Source organism: Gambusia affinis, linkage group LG03, assembly GCF_019740435.1.
Source record: "Gambusia affinis linkage group LG03, SWU_Gaff_1.0, whole genome shotgun sequence".
Taxonomy (NCBI): Eukaryota; Metazoa; Chordata; class Actinopteri; order Cyprinodontiformes; family Poeciliidae; genus Gambusia; species Gambusia affinis.
Genome location: NC_057870.1, coordinates 28,745,597 through 28,765,834, shown reverse-complemented (window position 1 = coordinate 28,765,834; position 20,238 = coordinate 28,745,597). Strand labels below are relative to the sequence as shown.

Here is a 20,238-nt window from a genome sequence, read left to right as displayed (position 1 = left end):
CTGGGATGCGGTAAACACAGCAATCCCTTAAAAATTATGTTTAAGCAACCGCGTGGGCGTCACATCCTTTTCCTTTATTGACATCTGCTGCCTTCTAGCGTTCAGCAGGTGAAATACGTTGGTTTCATGGGAATTTACTCGCTTATGAGCCAACAAACAATTTCTACTTCCTTCACGTTTTATCTGTATAAATTCAAGATTTTTTTGTAGTTTCATTACAATTTGAAATTAGTGAGCAGAAGAACAATAATGTCGTACTTGAATGTTTACAGCATTACTTATAATAACAAAATGAAAGATTGTTCAAACTCACCTCGCACTTGAACTCCATGTCTGACTCCATGGTGCATATCTTTACTTTAAAGTATTTGGCTTGTTTTCTAATCAAAGAGTTGAATCCTATTTTTGCTGCTAAGGCACTTGCCATGGTGACTCGTAAATAAACACTCCTATTCTATTCAATACACCAATGATATTTTAGACATTCCTTATAAACTAAAAAAGCCCTACATTCTTCCCTAAATTAGTTCATCGTATGGTTCGGAAATACGAGAATGTAGTTAGCACAGTTAGTTATCCACAGGTAAACACAACATGGATATGATTTTTCAGCTAGTACTAACAATATTTGCAAACAGGACAAATCAAGTATCATTTGTCTTTTAGCAACATGTTACTGATTTACCAGACTCTGTATACAAAATACAAATACAAAAAGGTAAACAAATAAAGTTTAACAAAAACAGATAATTACAGCATAGTAAGGCTGGCTGCTAACGATAGCTGGTTAAAAGTAATAAGATAGCTAACTAAAGTTAACGTCGTTTCAAAATCGAGACGTCCAAATACAGTTTCCCGTATAAAATTTCCTCTAAAACCATGTAAATTTATGAAATTATTTCATCCAATACTTTCCTGTAAAAAAAAAAAAACTTGGAACGGAAACAAGAGCTAACTGCGGCTAACAACCTGTTAGCGATGTCTTTAAAAATGCAGTGATGCATTCGCGTACCATCTATAAAGTAGTACTTACCGGAACAAAACATTAGATAGAAGTAATTTTGGGACGATGGGCACTGAATTATGATATTATTCTGCTACTGAAATACCATATCTAGAATTATTAATTTTTTCTGTTATGTTTTTGAGTAAAGTAAATCTGGTAGTCTTAGTTGTGTAGCTAAAAAAAGGTAACGGGAATATTTCCTCTTTCATTTTGTCATGTTCTGTAAAAAACGTTAAAAACTGTTGTTTTTCTTGAAATAAAATTACACGTACACATATCATTTCAAAATAAGTTAAATGTGCAATATGCCCACTCTTCAGTTAGAAATTATGCCCACAAATCCATAGAAATATGTATATATTTCAAGAGGACTTAAAGGCAGCATCTTTTCCCTCGCCCTTTCCTTTCGGACCGATCTGCCAATCACAATGCAGTACATGCAACATGCCCTACCCTTAGCCAGGCCCCCTGCGCCATAAGGAGGCGGGGCTACAGCAATGAGGTAATCGGGGTAAACAGTAAAAATGGCGACGTCTGTAGCCAGAGCGGAGCAGCTGAGTTTGAACGGGATCATTTACGAGTCCCAAACCAAAAAACTGACCGACCTGCCGACCGAGTTGCTTGAGCATATTCTGTGTTTCCCTGTCCTCAAACATGTCGACGTTTGTAACGTATCATGCTGCTGCAAACGGCTGCACGATGTCTGCCATGGAAGAGGAAAGGTCTGGGAACACCAATACAAAATCAGGTGCTGCAAATATTTTTAGCTTCTCTTTATGCAGATTCTTGTAACATTTCGTTTTTATCTTCAGAAAACAATTCTTATATTACCCAGAACTTTAGGGTCATGAAACCCTCCTTTTCGCTTTGAAGGTTGGCTCGTTTACTGCGAACTCACAGGAAGCTGTCATTCTGCTGATGCACCAAATTTGTCCTTATCTCACCGGTGCTAAGCAATATGACTGTGGACATCTATGAACTTCGTAAGAAAAATAGGTTTTAAAATTTATCATTGGTAAAACGTACAACCTGCTTTTTGCAGAGTCCCTTAAAATGAATTTGTTTGACCTTGAATCCTATATGTAGTCCTTCAGCTAGTCTGACAGTATCAGTTATTTCTGTAAGGGATACATCTACTGCAGCAAGATGCTTGAAGGTTTTAGAGCCTGATTTAACCTTCTCCAAAAAAGGAGAAAAAAAACTAAATCATTCTGAAATTACAAATTTACTCCTTACATCGACAGATGGCCAAGACTGCAGAGGTTTTATCGTCAAAATGAGAGCTGTGACTGGCTTAGGGAATACGTAACCCGGCATAGAGTTGGAATACAGATACGAAGGACAGTGGAATCCATTTCAAAGCGATTCTTCACAGACGTTGTAAGTAATCACCTTCTTATGAAGTAATATCATTATGCAAGAACAGATTTGACATAATGGAGAATCAGTAATGCTGCCTTAACCTGGAAAGAGGTATGAACCGGTTACTCACATGCCCAGGTCTTAAAAAGTTTGGATACTACTAAAAACTAAACAAAAAGTTTTGTAGTACTGTTCCTAGGGCTTAAAATCAACTACTGAAATTTCTCCAGCTGCATAGAATTGCACAGTGTGTCACCTCCCCTACCTGCTGCTGAACATATGTCTTTTTTTTTACAACCTTATAGGTATTTTAATGTCCTAATTTATTTCTCCACAATGACAAAAAAATCCTTTAAAAGTCCAAAAAGTTAAAATATCATATACCAACATTTGTTGTACAATAAAAATGTAAATCTTTTAAACCACGATGAACCTGCATGTTTCTATCAAGTATTAATTATATTTTCAGGGGGGTTAGCCATTTAAAGGTCTATATGTCTACTTAATTCCTGAAATAGATTTTTATTGAAAATGATTAGAAAGGCTATATCTTTTTCTATGAGAACATTTAAGTAACTTTCTATTATTTACGAAAAGTTATATTGTGCAATAAGCACACGAAAACTATGTCTACACATAGCTGGTGTTTATTTCATTAATTGTATCCATGAAAATACATAATACAGAAACATGGTTATGGTTAATTGTCCGTGTTACGAGATACATTTTCCTACAATAGGAATCATTTTCACTTTTCTATTTAAAAAAGGAGATAAGCTATGCTGTAAATTGTAGTTGAGTTTATAGTAATTACCATGTTACAGTGAACATGTGACATTTTTCTAAATATCATCACATGTTGAGAATTGCATTCCTCAACATTGGGCAATTGCATTCCAATTGGCTCATGCCTAATTGGAAGGGATAAGTTTGTGTGGGCGCATGTTTGTGCAATAATGTGAATTCGCTGGGTTGCAAACTAATCCAGATTTCTTGTAACTCAGCCATGCGTTGGCCAGGTGCTTGGAGACAGCTTTGCAGAGATCGAGTCACTCGGGATGCCAGAGCACTTCTGTGAAGATGAGCTCCTCTTCATACTCAACTCAGACAAGAGGTGAGAGTCACACTGTGCTCAAAGTCAAAACAGAAGATTTTGACCATCAGCTGGGGTTTGGATGTCAATTCAGATAATTCTTTGTGATTACAAAAACTTTGTTGCATCACTCATTTATGATGCAAATGTTCATGTCTCTCCACCCTCTTCCAGGAAAAGCTTGACCCTAAAATACTATGCAAAGAAAATCCTTTACTTCCTGAGGCAGCAGAACATCCTGAGGAATCTGAAGACCTTCTTAGCCCAGCCCGCAGAGCAGCAGTCGGCTCTGGAAGGTAATCATCAGTTCTGACCATTACCTTATTAAAATAATTTATTCTGAAGGTTGCAACATATCAGCAAGTCCGTTTTTGTTTTGTATTATTTTCCTAATTGAAAGTGAAATTATTTTAACTACTTCATAGAGCACCAGAGATTGATTACAAGTGCATCTTTTTCATAACCTCAAGGTTTTGTTATTGTGTGAGAGAGTTAGCCACTTTCACAAAAGGAGTTGAGGTTTATGAGGCTTAGAGCAACTTTAACAGGAACAGTCTACATTGGACAGATGAGACAAGGATTAACTTAAGATATAAAATATCCAGGTTGATCCAGTCTAAGACAAGGGATTAATATGTAGAAATGTACCTCATGGCTGCTGTTGGGTACAGTGGAGAACCTATGATGCTGTGGGTCAGTCCCTGAATGAACAAAAAGTGGAAGATGCATAAAATATCTTTTCAGTTATAGTTATACAGTTACACAATTTCTTCATTCTGGATTTATTTAGAGCTTAAAAAATATTGTTTTGAGTTTTAATCACATTTTGAAAAGCAAGTCAAAACAAGATGCGAAAAAAAAGAGTATTGTCCTCCTGCCTCACCTTAAATTATAATTGCTTGTTTTCCTCATGCATGTCTTTTCTGGGTTGTATTTGCTTTGCTAGGTGCTGTGCTGGTGGATCAGTATTGTAACCCACTGGCTGACATCACACTGGAGTCCATATCACAACAAATGGATGATGTGGAAGAAAAAGCAAAGAAGATGTTGAGAATTAAGAACCCTTCTCATCCCAGCCTTCGGGTCACTAACAGTAGGTGTTGTCGATAAAAAATCAAAAATGGTAAAAAAAAAAAATAAAAAAATTAGAAACGCTATTCTTTTTTGGGGGCCTTTAGCGTGTATTTTGCATTTTTGGTCTTCACCCACTATTGTTTCTTTTAAAATATATTGTGAGTAGAAATGTAAAGCCTGAATAGCTGAGCTCTGTTTGAAACAACTAACTTGTGTGAAGGTGACTGTATGACAGAGGACTTTGAGCTCCAGAGGCAAGTCTTGTGGGCCCTGAACGCAGTTTTGTATGAACAACTTCAGTACAAAGGCAACGAATGCGACTACTACAACCCGCTCAACTCCTACATCCATCAGGTAGGCACCAGCTGATAACCTTTTCTAATATGTTGTTCTGAAATATTTTCACCGTACTCTTTATTCACCCAGGTGTTACTTCGGCGGACAGGTATACCCATAAGCCTCTCTGTCCTTTACATGACGCTCGCCCGGAAGCTGGGCGTTCAGCTCGAGCCCGTCAACTTTCCCAACCACTTCCTGTTGCGCTGGTGCCAGAGACCAAGAGGGTATGGCTTGAAATTGGAATGTTTACATCTTTCTTATTTACACACTGATTTCAAACTTTCAGTTACAGAGATTACCACAGTAGCCTAAAATTATTGAGCAATCACTGACCATGTGTTGTCTTTCTCGATTTCCACTTTTATTTTTTTTAATATACAATCATGTGATCTTATGTAGATATAGTGGTGTAATTTCTGTTATGTGGCAGTGCAGTTTAAGCTGTAGCTTATTAATGGATAACTATGTTTTATCTAAATGACCGTACATTTCTGAATTCTGCTTTTGCCCTTTTTTTGGCTGTGTGATTCTAAGTCAATTATATTGAAATAAGGCTTTAGCAACAAAGGACATGACAGAGTTAAGTTAAAAATCAGTGCTGCCTTGACTATTTTTAAATTCATTAATATTTGAATTTTCTGCTTTTTATAGAGGTGGGAATACTAAAAAAGAGCCTTTTAATACGTTTAAACTTGGCATTGTATTCTTGCTCCGTCTTACATTTTTTTACATTTCTGCCCATTTCTGCCAATTTGTTGTTGATCCCCTGACTATTGGAAAACAGATAAACGTCCATCCATCCATTTTTTGTACACCCTTGTCCCTTAGAGGGGTCAGGAGGTGCTGGTGCCTCTCCAGCTAACATTCCGGGCAAGAGGCGGTGTTCACCCCGTACAGGTCGCCAGTCTGTCGCAACAGATAAACTTAATATATCAAAATCTTTTACATTTGCATCATGAAGCATTTCTTAATATTTATAGTAAATAAAATCAGAGCTTTTCTTGTTGTTCTCACTCTAAAATATTGCAAGAAATTTAAACTGTCTTATCAAGTGATTTTTTTTAATAATAAATGCAAAGTCCATGCTTCAATATAAGTGCATTACTCACAGTACATTTTCTGAGCCTATTAAATAAATGTTAACAGAACATTCCATATGCAGGAGTGAGGACATCTATGACTTTGTCTACATTGATGCCTTTGGGAAAGGCAAGCAGCTGACGGCAAAGGAATGCGAGTACCTCATTGGCCACCAGGTGACGGCAGATTACTACAGTGCCATTAGCACCACAGAGGTGCTGCTCAGGATGGTGGGGAACCTGCTCAACATCGGCAAAAGAGGGTAAGAGGAACCATTCATGTTATTAGATGAAGGATGTGTGATGCAAGATTATTTTGGAGGTACGGACATCTTAATCTTTCAAATCCATGCTAATCAATTGATTGATTACTTATGACCTTCTCAGCTCCTGTAACTATCTTCTGCAGGGGTCTGTTGTTGTCAGTCAGTGATGGTATAAGTATAGTCTTGGAGCCCAAAATACTGAACAAAATGTTACACCCCTTCCTGTGCCTGCTTTATATAAAGTACCTTTTCAGTTTAAGCTGCATCATCTGCAGTGTGCATTTTCCATCAGGGAAGGAAATGAGAAATCTTACCAGCTGCTGAGGGATTCGCTGGATCTCTACCTCACCATCAATCCAGATAACGTTCAGTATTTGCTGCTGCAGGCGCGCCTCTACTTCCACCTTGGAATCTGGCCAGAAAAGGTCAGACTTGAGCAAAAATGTTTTCAAATACAAACCAGATTTTTCATTATTATTTTGGGTCTAATTTTGAATAACTGTTTTATATCTTAAACTGGAGTAAAATGATAAGAACACCAATCTATATAAAACTTTCCTATATTGCTATTGGGTGGTAGCAATATAGGAATTGCTATATTGCTACCACAATAGCAGAATAGCAATGCTATATTGCTATTGTATAGCATATATTTGTATAGCACATATTGCTATACAATATATAGCATTGTATAGCTATATAGCGTAATTTCTGCACAGTGCACAATATTTAGCATTGTGCTGCTCTTCACATATTTTCCTTCACCTTGCTCCCAGGTGTTGGACATCCTGCAGCATATCCAGGCTTTGGATCCTTCCCAGCACGGAGCAGTGGGCTACTTGGTGCAGCACACACTGGAGCACATCCAGCACAAGAAGCATCCCGTCACTCCTGAGGTGAAGCGGCGCAGCGCTCCTGAACACCTGGAGGTCCAGTATTCAGTCGGCCTTATTATGAAACACAAGCGGTAAGTTCCTATAAAACACAACGCAGACAAAAAGACAAATTACCTGGAATTGTAAAACACTGTTTACTGAAATTCTTCCAGGTCGGGGTATAACTGTGTGATTTACGGCTGGGATCCTAAATGTACCATGAGCCAGGAGTGGATCAACACCATGAGGGTCCACCAGTTGTCCAGTGGAGCTAACCAACCGTTCTACAACGTGCTGGTACAAGACGGGACGTGTCGTTACGCAGCTCAGGGTACGCCTCATATCCACCAGCAGGGGGCTTCTCCTGATGAACCACAGATTGTAGGTTTAAATGTTAAAGGTGTGCAGCATATCAAATTTATTTAAAAAATGTGAAGTATTCCTCAAAGAGAACTTGAAATCCTCTTGCCTGCATGTTTTAGATGTGCCTCTATACCAGAACAGCTGATTCAAATGATTGCATGACATCTTCTGCAGCCACCAAGTACTGCAGGAGCCTGTTAATCACCCAAAGATTCAATCCAGGTGTGTGGCAGAAGGAAACACCTAAAACATGCAGGCAGGGGGCCTGAGGACTGGAATTGGGAACCACTGCCTTAGGGAACCCGTCGAGGTGGGAGCTTGTACGCCACAAACTCATCCTCCACTATACCTCACAAGAGGCATGAGGTACTTTGAAAAAGGAAAATGTAATTATTTTTAAATAAAGAAAAAAAACACATAATAAATCTTAAAATCAAGAAACAAAGAACAAAATCAAGACTTCCAAACCATATCATGTAGGTGTACTACTGCTATTCAAAAGGAGTAGCCATAAAACACTTTAACATGAAAACAATACTATATCTAGGCTGCAGAACTTTACTAACTCCTCTGATATCCCTCACACTGGCAAATTACCCTGTAGCTCTTTTCCCAGCATGTGTACTGTGAACATGATGAGTGGAATAGGATCAGCTGTGCTCGCATAACCTGCAGGAGCCACACCCAAACCTGACCTGCTGCTCTGCATTTAAAAATAGAACAGAACATACTGTTTTTCCTATTGGGGCGTATTGGCTTGTTTTTACTTTGTGCAAATCTTTAGAAAGTTGAGTTGGATGTGCAAAAAGTAAGAGGAGATTGTTTTTATCCTATGAATAAATTGCTCAACTTAAAGACAGGAGATTTTTAATAGTGTGATACTGTGCTTCTGCAATTGATGGTGGATTTATTTAAAAGCTGATGTCACAACTGTACTATAGGCCATCAACAATATTATCTGCACCTCTGTATACAGAACTATAAATGTTATTCTAAAGCTTATATTTGATTGTGACAGAGTTGAACTTACTTCCCCATGTTTGAAATCTCCCAGCTTGCGTCTGCATGACTTTCATTGTTTGAACTTCTCTGTTCAATCTTCAACACTTCAACATTTCGTACTGGCTATGTTTCTCAAAGCCACAACATTTTTTTGGATTTTGTAAAACGCTGTTGCTTGTTCCTCTTTTTATAGAAGCGGTATTGACTAAAAACACTCTTACGTTGTGTATTTAACCAATGTAGCATTGCAGTGACGTGTGTTCGTTGGTATTCCTCAGAGAACCTGGAGCCCCACTCTGCCCCTCTTGAGATTGGGCACCCGGAGGTGGGCCGCTACTTCTCTGAGTTTGCCGAAACCCATTACGTTGCCAATGAAGAACTGCAGACACGATACCCTGAGGACATGAGGGAAACCCTGAGCACAGTGCAAGAGCTCTACCACAGAATGACTCCTGGATCTGTCAGCCGAAATGACACTTCTGCCTCTGAACAAATGAGCCACCAGTTCAAGTCGATGTAGCAAGTGGTCCTGCTGACGAGGGTTAACAAATACCTGTTCCCCTCTTACTCAATTTACAATCATCCTAGCTGTTCCTTTATAGCACTCAGAGACTAGGACTTCTTTTGTTTTTTAAAGGAAAGATGGTTATTGTTATTGCTTTGAGACATGTTCAAATACAACCATTTATCTGCTGTAAAAACAAAGTTGAGGTCACTGGATACAAATACTATTTCTACATGATGTAACACATATTCATTTAATTTTAATCCAGTCAAAAAAGATCAGTTTGATTTTAAAAAGTCAAATAAAATACAACCCAAAAGTAAAAGGAAAAAAAAAATAACTTCAAGTAAGCAGCTAAGTGGACTAGAAAAATCAGGATGTTTATCCAGGTGCTGTAAATCCTTCCTTCCCAAATTCAGAGAATGCTTGTGTTCCTACATTTTCCTGCATCCAGCACCATGCTGCAGAATACAAACCCAGTGCCACACCAGAGAACTGAAAAAAAATGATTACAATAGTTTTAACTCATGATTTAACAGAGTATCATGCACTTATGAAAGTTTGACTTTCACATTCCTACATTTACCTTTTATTCTGTATATTTACATGTGAAATATGTACGATGCCAAGACTCAGGATGTCTGTCATGGAATGCCAAAATCACGACGACTTGAAATAGCAGTGAGTCTAAGCTTGGTGAAAACTACAAAAAATAAAGTGTTTCAAGATTCTCTGTTGTTTTTTTCTCTAAAATAAATAATGCATTTATTACTTTATTGTGGGAACATATGCAAAAACAGCCCAAGATAAAGGCAAGAAAGAGGCCAGAAGGTTCCCCCCAAAACCTAATGTCTCGCAGAGTCTATAGTGGAAAACAGATTTTCAACTGTAGTGTATTAAAAACACAAATCTAACATTAAATGAGAGTAAAGAGTGTTTTAGGTCTGGCTTGGCAAGATTATTCCTCTTAAACTCCATAATAAATGTGTTTTAACAATTTATGAATTCCCAGCTTTGCAAGCTTGTCATTTTCACGAAGTCTGAATTTAATGAAGGCACATCAGCAGACGCCAGAAATGCCTAAAGCGGGTGATCAAATCCAGTCCTGCAACCTTTAGATGCATCGTTGGGGATCAGCTCTGAACAGGCCTGGTAACGAGCCATTCATTTTTGCACGACACGTAATTTCCCAGTTCCTACTACAACTGGAACCCATGTGTCCCAGAGATGAATTTGTTTATAGGAAATTTGCCTAAGGCACAAGACCTACGTAATTCCAACTTTAAAGTACAGTAGTGACAGCATTATGTGGGCCGGGGTGTCTTTCTGTAGAAGGAAATGCATTCCACAAAATAGAACCAAATAATCTTGGTATTCCTAACTGATATAAAACAGTAAGCGTTCAGATTGAGAGAGTAACACTTGTTTGGTGGATGTTTGCGGATCTTTATTATGCGAATGTAAGAATTGATATTTAAGCTGTAAGTTGTTAATTTCTTTTCGAAAAATGCTAAAACGCTCCACATGGAGGCAGCAGAATACATCAGCAATGTCCTGCCCACTGAAGTGAGATAAAGCTGCAAGTGTGTAAAAGTTTTAGCCAGTCCAAGTAGACCTTGCGCCTCGACGCACCGCTCAGACAGCCGGAGAGATGGGAGCCACACAAACACACTCCGAGTACCAATACGAGAACATGGTGGGGAAAACTGGATGTAAGTATAAGAAAAACAAGACATCTGTTAATTTTGGTGGGTATGGTGGTGTTTGACAACGCCACAGTGGGAAATACGCTGGTGTGAGGGACACAAGAAATGCTCTTCTTAATTTATCTATGTTATGTTTTCGACCATATTCAGAAATGTAACAGCATGTGTAGATGTTAAAATTAAACCTGAAGAAGTTGGAGCATTCATTTAGTTTTAAAAGCCAATGCAGCTGTCACACCTACTTATAATAATGACGGTGGAAGTGTTTGAGGAAAGAATTAATGGAATACCTTCACATGTGCAGACATGTACGTTGAGCGCATCCATCTTCGACTGTGGCCAACTTTATTGATGCTATCTGAAGGAGACTTTGGACTGTTTAATGCCTTTGTCTCCATAAGGGTTACAGCTATAGTCTTGTTTCTTTTTAGACGTAGTTGCAGACTTAGGAACCTCTTTGTTCTGTAAGCATTGGAATTTCAATTGCATTGGCAGATAACTGATCTCAGAGCGCATAGTTGTTCTTGTTCAGCCTGTTTGTCTGTGTCTTATTGCGCAAGTTGTGTTCTTTTAAATGAGCTTGCTGTGTTGAGCTGTGACTCCACCCATCCAGAACAACAGTCTGTTTTGGTGTCTGTGTGAGGCCATAGATATAACTCACCTCCACACTCTGAGCGGACACAGCTGCTGACTTTATTTGACAGAGAATACACTGCTAAAACTTTCCAATGGCGTTAATGATTCTGAGAATCATTTTAGATGCAGTTACTAAGGATGGTTTGTTTACTTTGCCAGCAGGACCTGATCAGTGTTTCAGGCAGTAAAAACGTGCATCAGGAGGGAACCATTTAAGTGCAAATTCACTCTTGTTTATCAAGGTTTTAATCCATGTTTAGCTCCTGGATTCATTGAACTGTGAGTAACTGGGGGGAGAATATTGGCTTACATGTTAATGATAAACGTCTTTGTTTCTTCAGTTTCAATCGAGCAGATTAAAAACCTGCACATGCGATTTCAGCAGCTGAGTGGAAATGAAAAAACACTAAGGTAATGTTTCAGTGTGTTTTTTTTATTTTTTTTTATGTCTAACATAATGAAGCTCATACAGTCCCTCTACACTTATTTGCCTGATTAAAAAAAGGTTAATGTGCATTTTTTTTAAATAACATTGTCCAATAAATACAGCAATTCAACTAATTTACTGCTTGGTAGCCACTGGACTATTATTTTGAATGTTCTAGACCAGGGGTCTCAAATTCCAGTCCTGGAGAGCCGCAGTCCTGCAACTTTTAGATGTGCTTCTGCTGGAACACACCTGAATAGAATAATTAAGGCTCTGGAGAACTGATCTACACAAGGTGGAGGTAATTAAGCCATTTCATTCCAGTGTTTTGTACCTGTGGCACATCTAAAAACTGCAGGACTGCGGCCCTCAAGGCCTGGAGTTTGAGACCCCTGTTTTAGACTTTTTGATGCAGTGCATTCTGATAAGGTTCCCACTTGATTAAAAATAGAAGCCCATAGAATCACTTGACAGTGGGTATGAGGTGATTCTTCACATGAGTATAATCTGTTTCATTGTCACACCAAACATGAAAGCCTTTATTACCAAAATATGAATTTTAATCTGACAAAACCAGACAATATAAGTTCAAGCCCCAATAGCCTTAAAAAAATGCCACGTTTATGTTTGTGATAATAGGACAGGAAATGTCTGTTTTACACAGATAGTTCCCCATTAGTATTTGCTTGAATCCACAATCGGCTGACAGAGTGGTCCAAATATCTGTGTCAATTTCTTAAAACCTAGACCTACACAAAAAATTGTTTACAGTACAATTAAAAAGTAAAATTGTTTACTTTTGGAAAATTAAATCATGAATGCTATTAATATTACAATTATTTTAATTCAAACAAGAAGTTGCATTCAGAAAGGTGCATTTTTTATTTTTTATGCAAACGATCTTAGAGCTTTACAGTAATTGAGAATAACACCACCGTCAGAGCAACAGAGGACATGATAACATAGGTGTTATTTTTTTAGTGGGAGTCCTCTAGCTGAACAAACAGGAAACAACACTCCTGTTTTATTGCTTCACAAAAGTAAAACAAACTGTTTTCATGTTTAATTGGTTGAAATTGACACAGTTCTTTCTAGCAAAGGTACCTAATTTTGTTGGGGATAACAACCTCAGTATGACACCAGCATGTTGATCTCATCTAATCGCCTGTTTTGAAGATTTAGTGAGTCAAACATAACACTATTTGCTACAATGATCTAAGAATGAGGTCTGCAGATTTGTCTTCCCTTCTTTGTCCTCACACGGTTTTGTGGCACTGTGGGCCCTTGTTTGTTATTGTTCCACTTGTTTTAGGCTTTCTAGCTAATGCTCTGACAGTAGATATGAGCAAGCATATGAGGGCAGCAATTTTCTGGTAGCAATTACCTGATTTCTGAAGAGCAAAACACATCTGACTCATGTAAATATGCTCGAGTCTTTCCCATTTTGAATAACTGCTAAGACAAATGTCATATTAATTCCCTAGAGAAAAATAAAGTCAAGAAATCTGAAATAAAAGTACTCAGATAATCATATCAATTTGAAAAGTTAATTAAAAAGTCTTTATTTACATTAGTTACATCAGAAATATTAAAGGTAAAGACCGTACAATTTATAGACAGTGGGAATGGCACTGCATTGAAAATTATAAAATTATATATGGTACTCATTAATTAATGAACATTAAGTTCTGTCAATACCAGAATGAAAGAAATCCAAGCTACATTTTATAAAATTAACTGAAAATCAGTTAAAAATGCAGAGACTGTCCTTCGATGTCCTGTTCTGTAATAATGGACTTTTTCTTGCTGCATTGCAGAAGAGAACACCTGAAGAATATACCAACTCTGGCCGATAACCCCATCAGAACGGAAATTATTGAGGCGTTCTTTGATAAAAGGTGGGTAGAGTCAAACAACACCATATCCCATGTGGACTTTCTGTTACTAATGGCTTTTCAATTAAAATAATGTTATAATTTTTTCAACAAAGATAATTGTCAAGGTGATGTTTTTTAAAGCACTACCATTTACTGATCCACATGTAGAAATTTTTATTGTGTTACATTAGTTTGGATAAATAGAATCCATAATAAAGAGAATATTAGGATTAATATTAAATTTATCTAATTCAAAATTAATATTTTCTAATTCAATATGAATTAGAAAATAATACTGAATCATTTTCTAATTCAATATTAAGATGCACTCTATATTCCAGAAAATATGGTAACTGCATTTAATAGGGTAGAAACATTTCTGAATTTTTAGTATTTGACTTATCAATTGGAGTTTATATGCATTTGCATTATACATCATGTAAAAAGTTCAGAATTAAAAAGCAGGAAGCATCCCAGAGGAGTGTGGCTTTACCTCAGTAAAGTTGTTGTTCTTTACTTGCTACATGGTGGGAGTTGTTTTCAACTTCCACAGTTTGACTGAATGTAATCGTAATACTATTTAAACACTTACAAAAGAGTTTTGTTTTCTTAGTGTTTCTCCACAAACAGCAGTTGTGAAAATGTAAACTGTATTCAGTTTTAGGCAGATGGGAGGAAAATGTGTATTATTCAATAATCAATAAAGAAAATCTGTTGGGCCTACTTATTACTTAGTGGAGTTTGGTAGACATTTTTGAGTATTTTAGATGCCTTTAGAAATCCAAAGTTGAACATTCTTGTGTTTTTGCAAGAGAATGATGAGAATTTGACTGATTTACAAACATCAGTGTGTTTTAAAGTAGTCTTTCGCTGGAGTGTTCTTCTGCATTGGTTTGTGGTATAGTCATGTGATTTCACTTCTCTAAAACACAAGTCATGTGGAGGATATCATGTGGGTAAAATGTTATTGCAACTAGTTAATGCAGTAGTGAGGTAGTTTACAGATTTAATTTGTTTTACATTTATCAACAATAATTAGGTGATTTTCAATGCTTTTGATTGAAATACAGGAACCAGCATAATAATGAGTTGGGATCATATGAGGAAATCGGCTTTGAGGAGTTCCTAATGGTTATGTCCCACTTCCGTCCTCCAAGTATTAAAACATCAGCGGAGGAGAGGGTGGCAATGAGAAAACAGAAGGTTTGCTGTGAGTAAAACATTTTTACTACAACACAACTTGGTCTGCTCAGAACACCAGGCCAAAAGTACAACACGACTCATGTAAGTGTGTGAATGAGCAGAGGATTTGTAACGGCATGTCAGCTGTTGCTTCTAAGCAGCTCAAAAGGTATTTCATCGTGTGAATGTGGCCACAACAAACTCACAAGTATAAATGTCACAAAGACAAATGCATGACCTCGGGGCAAACAGTTGGTAATTAGTTTTAGTTAACTATGTCTTTATCTCTTTCAAGATACATTTTTCCACATATTCCTTCCCCTTTAACTTGTTTTATATTTTGACAACTAATACCCTGCCATAATATTGTGCATTTCCTGGGGTCTCAGTGACATACAAACTATGAAACATTTTAGATAATGGAAAAAAATATATATTTATTGGGATGTTTGCAATCTGAAAACTGACAGAATGGTAGGAGTTTTCCTTTTAGTTGCTTGAACTATTTTTCCTATTCAAAGCAAACTGCTATACAGTGAAAGACTTAATTACAGTTTTTATGTTTATGCAGTACATACTTATAGTCACACTTACACTGATTCTGCAACTCAGGTTTTGTTGCTCAAGATACATCAATACATAGTCATATCTGGTTTACTCAGAGAACTTAAAAAAAATATATATTTCAGCTTATTTTCTGAGTAGTCTGTACTTAATTATATCTAGCCATGCTTCAGTTCAGTTTAAGCTCAGCCAGAGTTAGCATGCAGTTTAATCTCAGTGAGAAGAGGAAATCCTGCATGCTTTTGCATTCTGACTTGCAGCTCTTCCTGAATGTCTACATAATTTTTTTTACATATGCACCACAGACGTGAACATCTCTAAGAGTAAAATGATCAAATCATGTATCAGATCCTGACTTGAGCAAAATGCAAAGCAAAGCTAACTTTTTGGTGATAAATCACAAGACATCCCATTGGAAAATATTGTGAATGATGTTTTATGATTTTATTTGTTATGAACATGTTGGAAGACAGAAAATTTAAAGTGCTCATTTAATGTTTTTCTTTTATCTTCTCTCAGTGAAGGAAAGAAAAAAAAGGCTTAGAATATCCAGAAATTGTAAAAAAGGAGAAATTTACAACTTGTCTGTATTTCTAGTATTTAATTATTTATCTCCACTTAAGCATTTCCCAAGTAGCAGTCAGCTGCCTGCAGCTCTTTCCAACCAGTAAGAAGAAGCTCCTTTTGGGTATCAGTAGTGGCTGTGACTTAGTAAGATGCATTGCATCACTTCCTGTTGCACTCTGTGAAGCTGTTTGTGTTTGAGAAAATGTGAGATGGATGAAAATTGATCAGGGATTTAAAAACAATAAAAATATGAAAAATGTATGTTTGATTTAATTCAACCACTTTTCCTCTGGTACCTTTAAATAAAATATAGTGCAGCCGTCAAATAATTAGTAAATAGTTCATCAGTTTTTGAAGGCCTCAGAGTGTTTTCTGCTTGTTAGTTTTTTTGTTTGTTTTGAACAACACATGGCACGGAGACCTGTGGAGAAGCAGGGTTAAGTCATAAAAATACATCCCAGTTCATCAGTCCATCCAAGCTGTCAGCCTGGTGAAGAACCTAATTAAACATAGAACCAGCTAAGGAACCCATAGTGACTTTGGGGGAGTTGCAGAGATCCACAGCTCATGTAGGATAATTTATTGACAGGATATTTATCAATTCTGTGCATTACATTGTTGAAAGAAAGCATTATGTAAAACATTGGTTTGAGAACCAGCTTTACATCACATTGAACACACCACCCCCTCAGTAAAGCATCATGGTTGCAACATCATGATGAGGCCACATTTGTCTGGAGAAAAGACAGCTTGTCACAGTTGATGAATGAGGGATAGACCTCAGGAGCCTGGAAAAAATCCTGTTAAAGGCTGTGAAGGTTTTGAGACGGGGGTGGATGTTCACCTGGCAACAGGACAACAACACTAAACATAAAAACAAGAGTTACATTGGGATGGTTTGAATTAACACATTGAGTGTTAAACCTGGACTTAAAACCAATTAAGAATCTGTGTCAAGACTTAGCAAGTTACATTCATAGACTCCAAGCAATGTGACAGAGATAAATGTATTTTCTAAAGAATTAGCAAAATCGTCTGACTTTAGGTGAGCAAAGTTGATGGAGAAATATCACAAAACACTGATAGCTGAAACCCTATACTCGCATGTTTTTTCTTTTGCAAATTATAACCTTTTGCTTCCATTTATGAACCAATTTCATCACATAAATTGCCATAGCCCATAGCAGTTGATACTTACATTATAAGATGACAAAATGTGAAAAGGTTCAAGTATATAGATAAACATTTTGCAAGGCACCCTGGGTACCAAAACCTATATTATGTAAGATAATATTTCTTTGGTGTGATGAGAAAATGACAAAAACAAAGTCACTGCCTGAAAAATAAAAGTATTCCTTCCTGTAAGTATAACAAGAACTAAAAGCCTTAGTTTTAGTAAACATATGTTTACCATATGTTTATTGGAAAACATATGTTTAGACCAGAGTTTCCTAGTTTGTACAAAGAACGTCTTTCCTCCAACTTGAGAAATGAACTCAATATTTGAGTAAGAGGATTACAGACTCCTGTTTCAACAAGATAAAAGTGTAAGATAAGAACTCAAAAGCAATGTACTCTCTGATGTCTGAAGAATCCAATTGTTTTTCTCCCAAGCAAAAATACATCTTTGTTTAGTCTAATCAGACTAAACACCTTTTTATCAGTCATATGAACTCTGCATTTTGTTTTTTGTTGGCGCAGAAGTTTTATTTCCATCCATCTGAATCAAACAATTCTACATCTCTATCTTTAAAAGTATCCAGAGGTCTTTGATATGTGAACGAACCATTTGAGCAATTAAACTACAGTAACTTTGAGGAGAACAAAAAGGTTTTCTGGGCATTGCAGTGTCAGTCGTAATCCTGTTACGGTTTGAAGGATCTGCTTCATTATCTTATCCCTGAATCATCATGACAGGCCCTGTAATCACAACTTCCTCTGGCGCAATCCCATAATTTGTGGGTGGAAATTTCCTCAAAAATCTAATTGTTTTGTTTTGTTTTTCCAGTCCTGTTCAACATGCACGACACCGACGGTGATGGCAAAATTACGCTGGAGGAGTACAGAAAGGTAGGTGCTCATTATGTGCTTTATTTAACGTTGATTACATTAATCCTTGTTTTGAAATATGGTTGCATGCAGCAGATACCCATTATGGACACTCAGCTTTACTTAGAATAAACATGGCTGCATGCAGATCTGGAAGTAAAGCATCTCTACTGTTATAAAATTGGAAATTAATTCAATTAAAGCTAAGCTAACTCTAGTCAGTAAAATGACAGTTTTCTCAAACAAAAGGTGACCTTGAGTCCAAAGCTCTTAAGATAAGAAAATTTGATTTCTGTCCCATTTGATGCATGGCATATTTTTCTTTGTCATAATAATTTTTAATGCATCTGAACTAGATTGAGGTCAAATATGGTGAAAGGAAACAGTAAAACATGCACAGTGCACTGGAAGTCAATTCAATTACATGTTTTCTAACTGATTATTTTGCCAAGCCTAAATTATTGTGGATATAATGACTTGCTCTATGTTGTCTTGCTTTAGCAGCTATAAGATGAATCAGTGTGTGCACACTCTCATTGTCAAAAGTAGTGTATAATTAGTCCCAACAGAGAAGGTTAACCAAATCTACAGGTTTAGGGACCATTAAAGGATTGAGGTCACTTAGTGAGCAATATCACAATATGTTATAAAAAGAATAGAAAGGAAGACTTTTTTCCTTTAAATTTAGGAAAACCTATAGACATTAATAGAGTGTGAAAGACAGCATGCAAAATTAAAAGTAGCACTACCTCAATTAATGGCTTTGGGAAAGAAAACAACTGAGAACAAAATTGCTGGATGAGTAGTATTTTCCATGAGAGAAAACCAAATAATTCACATTGTGACAGAAATAGCTCTTTAAATGATTCTGTCCAAAACTTTTCAAAAAGAGTCAGAATTCAGAGGAAAAAAAGAATTATGTTTTCTCTTTCAGTTGCCATTTTCCTCTTCTATAGTTTTAACTTTTTTGTGAAGTCTCATTTTCTGTTTACATCCAAGGCTGTCGAGGAACTTCTTTCGGAAAGTGGGTCCATCGGGCAGGAAGGTGCTCGGGCGATAGCAGATGCTGCCATGCTGGAGGTGGCGAGCACAAATATGCCCAACATGGTAAGAGAAGTCACCAAAACCACACCGCTAATATTCCATCCTCACTGTTGGACCAACAAAATAACAGATTCCTGTTGCTTTAGGGCCCGGATGACGTCTACGAAGGAATTACATTGGAACATTTTGAACAGGTTAGCACTTTTTTCTCGCTTTGTTAAATACCTAAATACACTTTGTGACTTTATGACAGCATTTTGCTTGTCCACAGATTCTAAAAAACCTTGAAATGGAGTCCAGGATGTATGTTCGCTTTCTGGATATGAACACCGCTAATCTGCGTTGTGGAAAATAAGCCACCTGAGGGAATTGTTGGTCTAAGGAACTCTTTATGTTGCTGCTGTTTTTAGCAGAACCACCTCTGTCCTGGAAAGGAAAAAAGCAAAACACTTTTCCAAGCACTAACATGTTTTCAATATGAAAAATCAGTAAGATTCTCAAAACTGCAAGCTACTTGTGAAGATCAGGTTTGATAATAGAAAGCCTTTTTATTGCTGTATGTTAGCTTGTAAAACAGTTCCATATTTTAAAATTCCTCAAACTTTTCTTAGTTTTATTGCATTTAGTTATATTTATTATGACCTCACACTGTTGCTTTGGAAATTACTAATGTGCAATATGAAAGATTTTTACCTTGAAACAAAAGGTTCACACATAAGATGAAGTATGTTACAGGTGATCTACTGTGCTCAGCATTTGGACAACAGGACCAGTCCTCCTCATAAATCAGGATACAATATTTTATGTTTTTACTACTGAAACTATACATAATAAACCACTACTGTTATAAAAGAATAAAAACAACACTATTTTTGATTATTACTGAAATGATTTATTTTCCCCTCATTTCAAAAAACTGAATTTTAAATAAAGTGGAAAATAAATATCTGGATTTTTCTCTTATTTTCCCCCTGAAAAACTGCAAAATATGACAATTTTTGTGGATAAATCACATACCGTGCCTGATCTAAAAAGTCAAATATAAAAACAAATGAACAACAATGTTTATCAAGGTGGCAATCTTGCAGCAGATGAGCTGTTTGCATCCTAATAAAAGCGCCAAAATGGTACTAAAAGGTAACTAAAAATTAGCAGTATGAACAATCAGACAGATTAATGTGTAATTTGTCCTTTCTGCTTCTCAGACAGTATTTTGTTTGCA

At 36.8% G+C, this 20,238-nt stretch overlaps 3 protein-coding genes across 4 annotated transcripts in view; 2 read left to right on the top strand and 1 right to left on the bottom strand.

Annotated features, from left to right (window-relative positions):
- The window catches only part of nf2a (neurofibromin 2a (merlin)), a 30,071-nt gene extending 29,082 nt beyond the window's left edge, over positions 1 to 989 (bottom strand). Inside the window, exon 1 of the mRNA XM_044111871.1 lies at positions 314 to 989. Within this exon, the coding sequence (XP_043967806.1) occupies positions 314 to 427 (114 nt within the window). The 5' untranslated portion in view covers positions 428 to 989. The remainder of the gene's footprint in view (positions 1 to 313) is intronic.
- Positions 990 to 1,469: 480 nt separating this feature from the next.
- On the top strand, positions 1,470 to 9,969 carry fbxo21 (F-box protein 21). 2 transcript variants are annotated; one of them, XM_044111851.1, is made up of 12 exons: positions 1,470 to 1,754; positions 2,251 to 2,386; positions 3,373 to 3,482; positions 3,636 to 3,757; positions 4,408 to 4,554; positions 4,756 to 4,889; positions 4,962 to 5,098; positions 6,037 to 6,216; positions 6,512 to 6,644; positions 6,996 to 7,186; positions 7,268 to 7,475; positions 8,738 to 9,969. In XM_044111851.1, exons 1-12 carry the CDS (start codon positions 1,531 to 1,533, stop codon positions 8,864 to 8,866), a joined length of 1,851 nt encoding a protein of 616 aa, XP_043967786.1. In that variant the 5' UTR covers positions 1,470 to 1,530; the 3' UTR covers positions 8,867 to 9,969. The 2 variants fall into 2 exon arrangements, with proteins under 2 accessions (XP_043967786.1, XP_043967785.1); XM_044111850.1 differs by having other exon boundaries at positions 1,478 to 1,754; positions 7,268 to 7,425.
- A 448-nt stretch (positions 9,970 to 10,417) lies between these two features.
- On the top strand, positions 10,418 to 20,223 carry tesca (tescalcin a). Its single transcript, XM_044112577.1, has 8 exons — positions 10,418 to 10,676; positions 11,648 to 11,717; positions 13,551 to 13,631; positions 14,681 to 14,820; positions 17,932 to 17,993; positions 18,972 to 19,079; positions 19,163 to 19,210; positions 19,288 to 20,223. Exons 1-8 carry the CDS (start codon positions 10,616 to 10,618, stop codon positions 19,369 to 19,371), a joined length of 654 nt encoding a protein of 217 aa, XP_043968512.1. The 5' UTR covers positions 10,418 to 10,615; the 3' UTR covers positions 19,372 to 20,223.
- Positions 20,224 to 20,238: the final 15 nt, after the last annotated feature.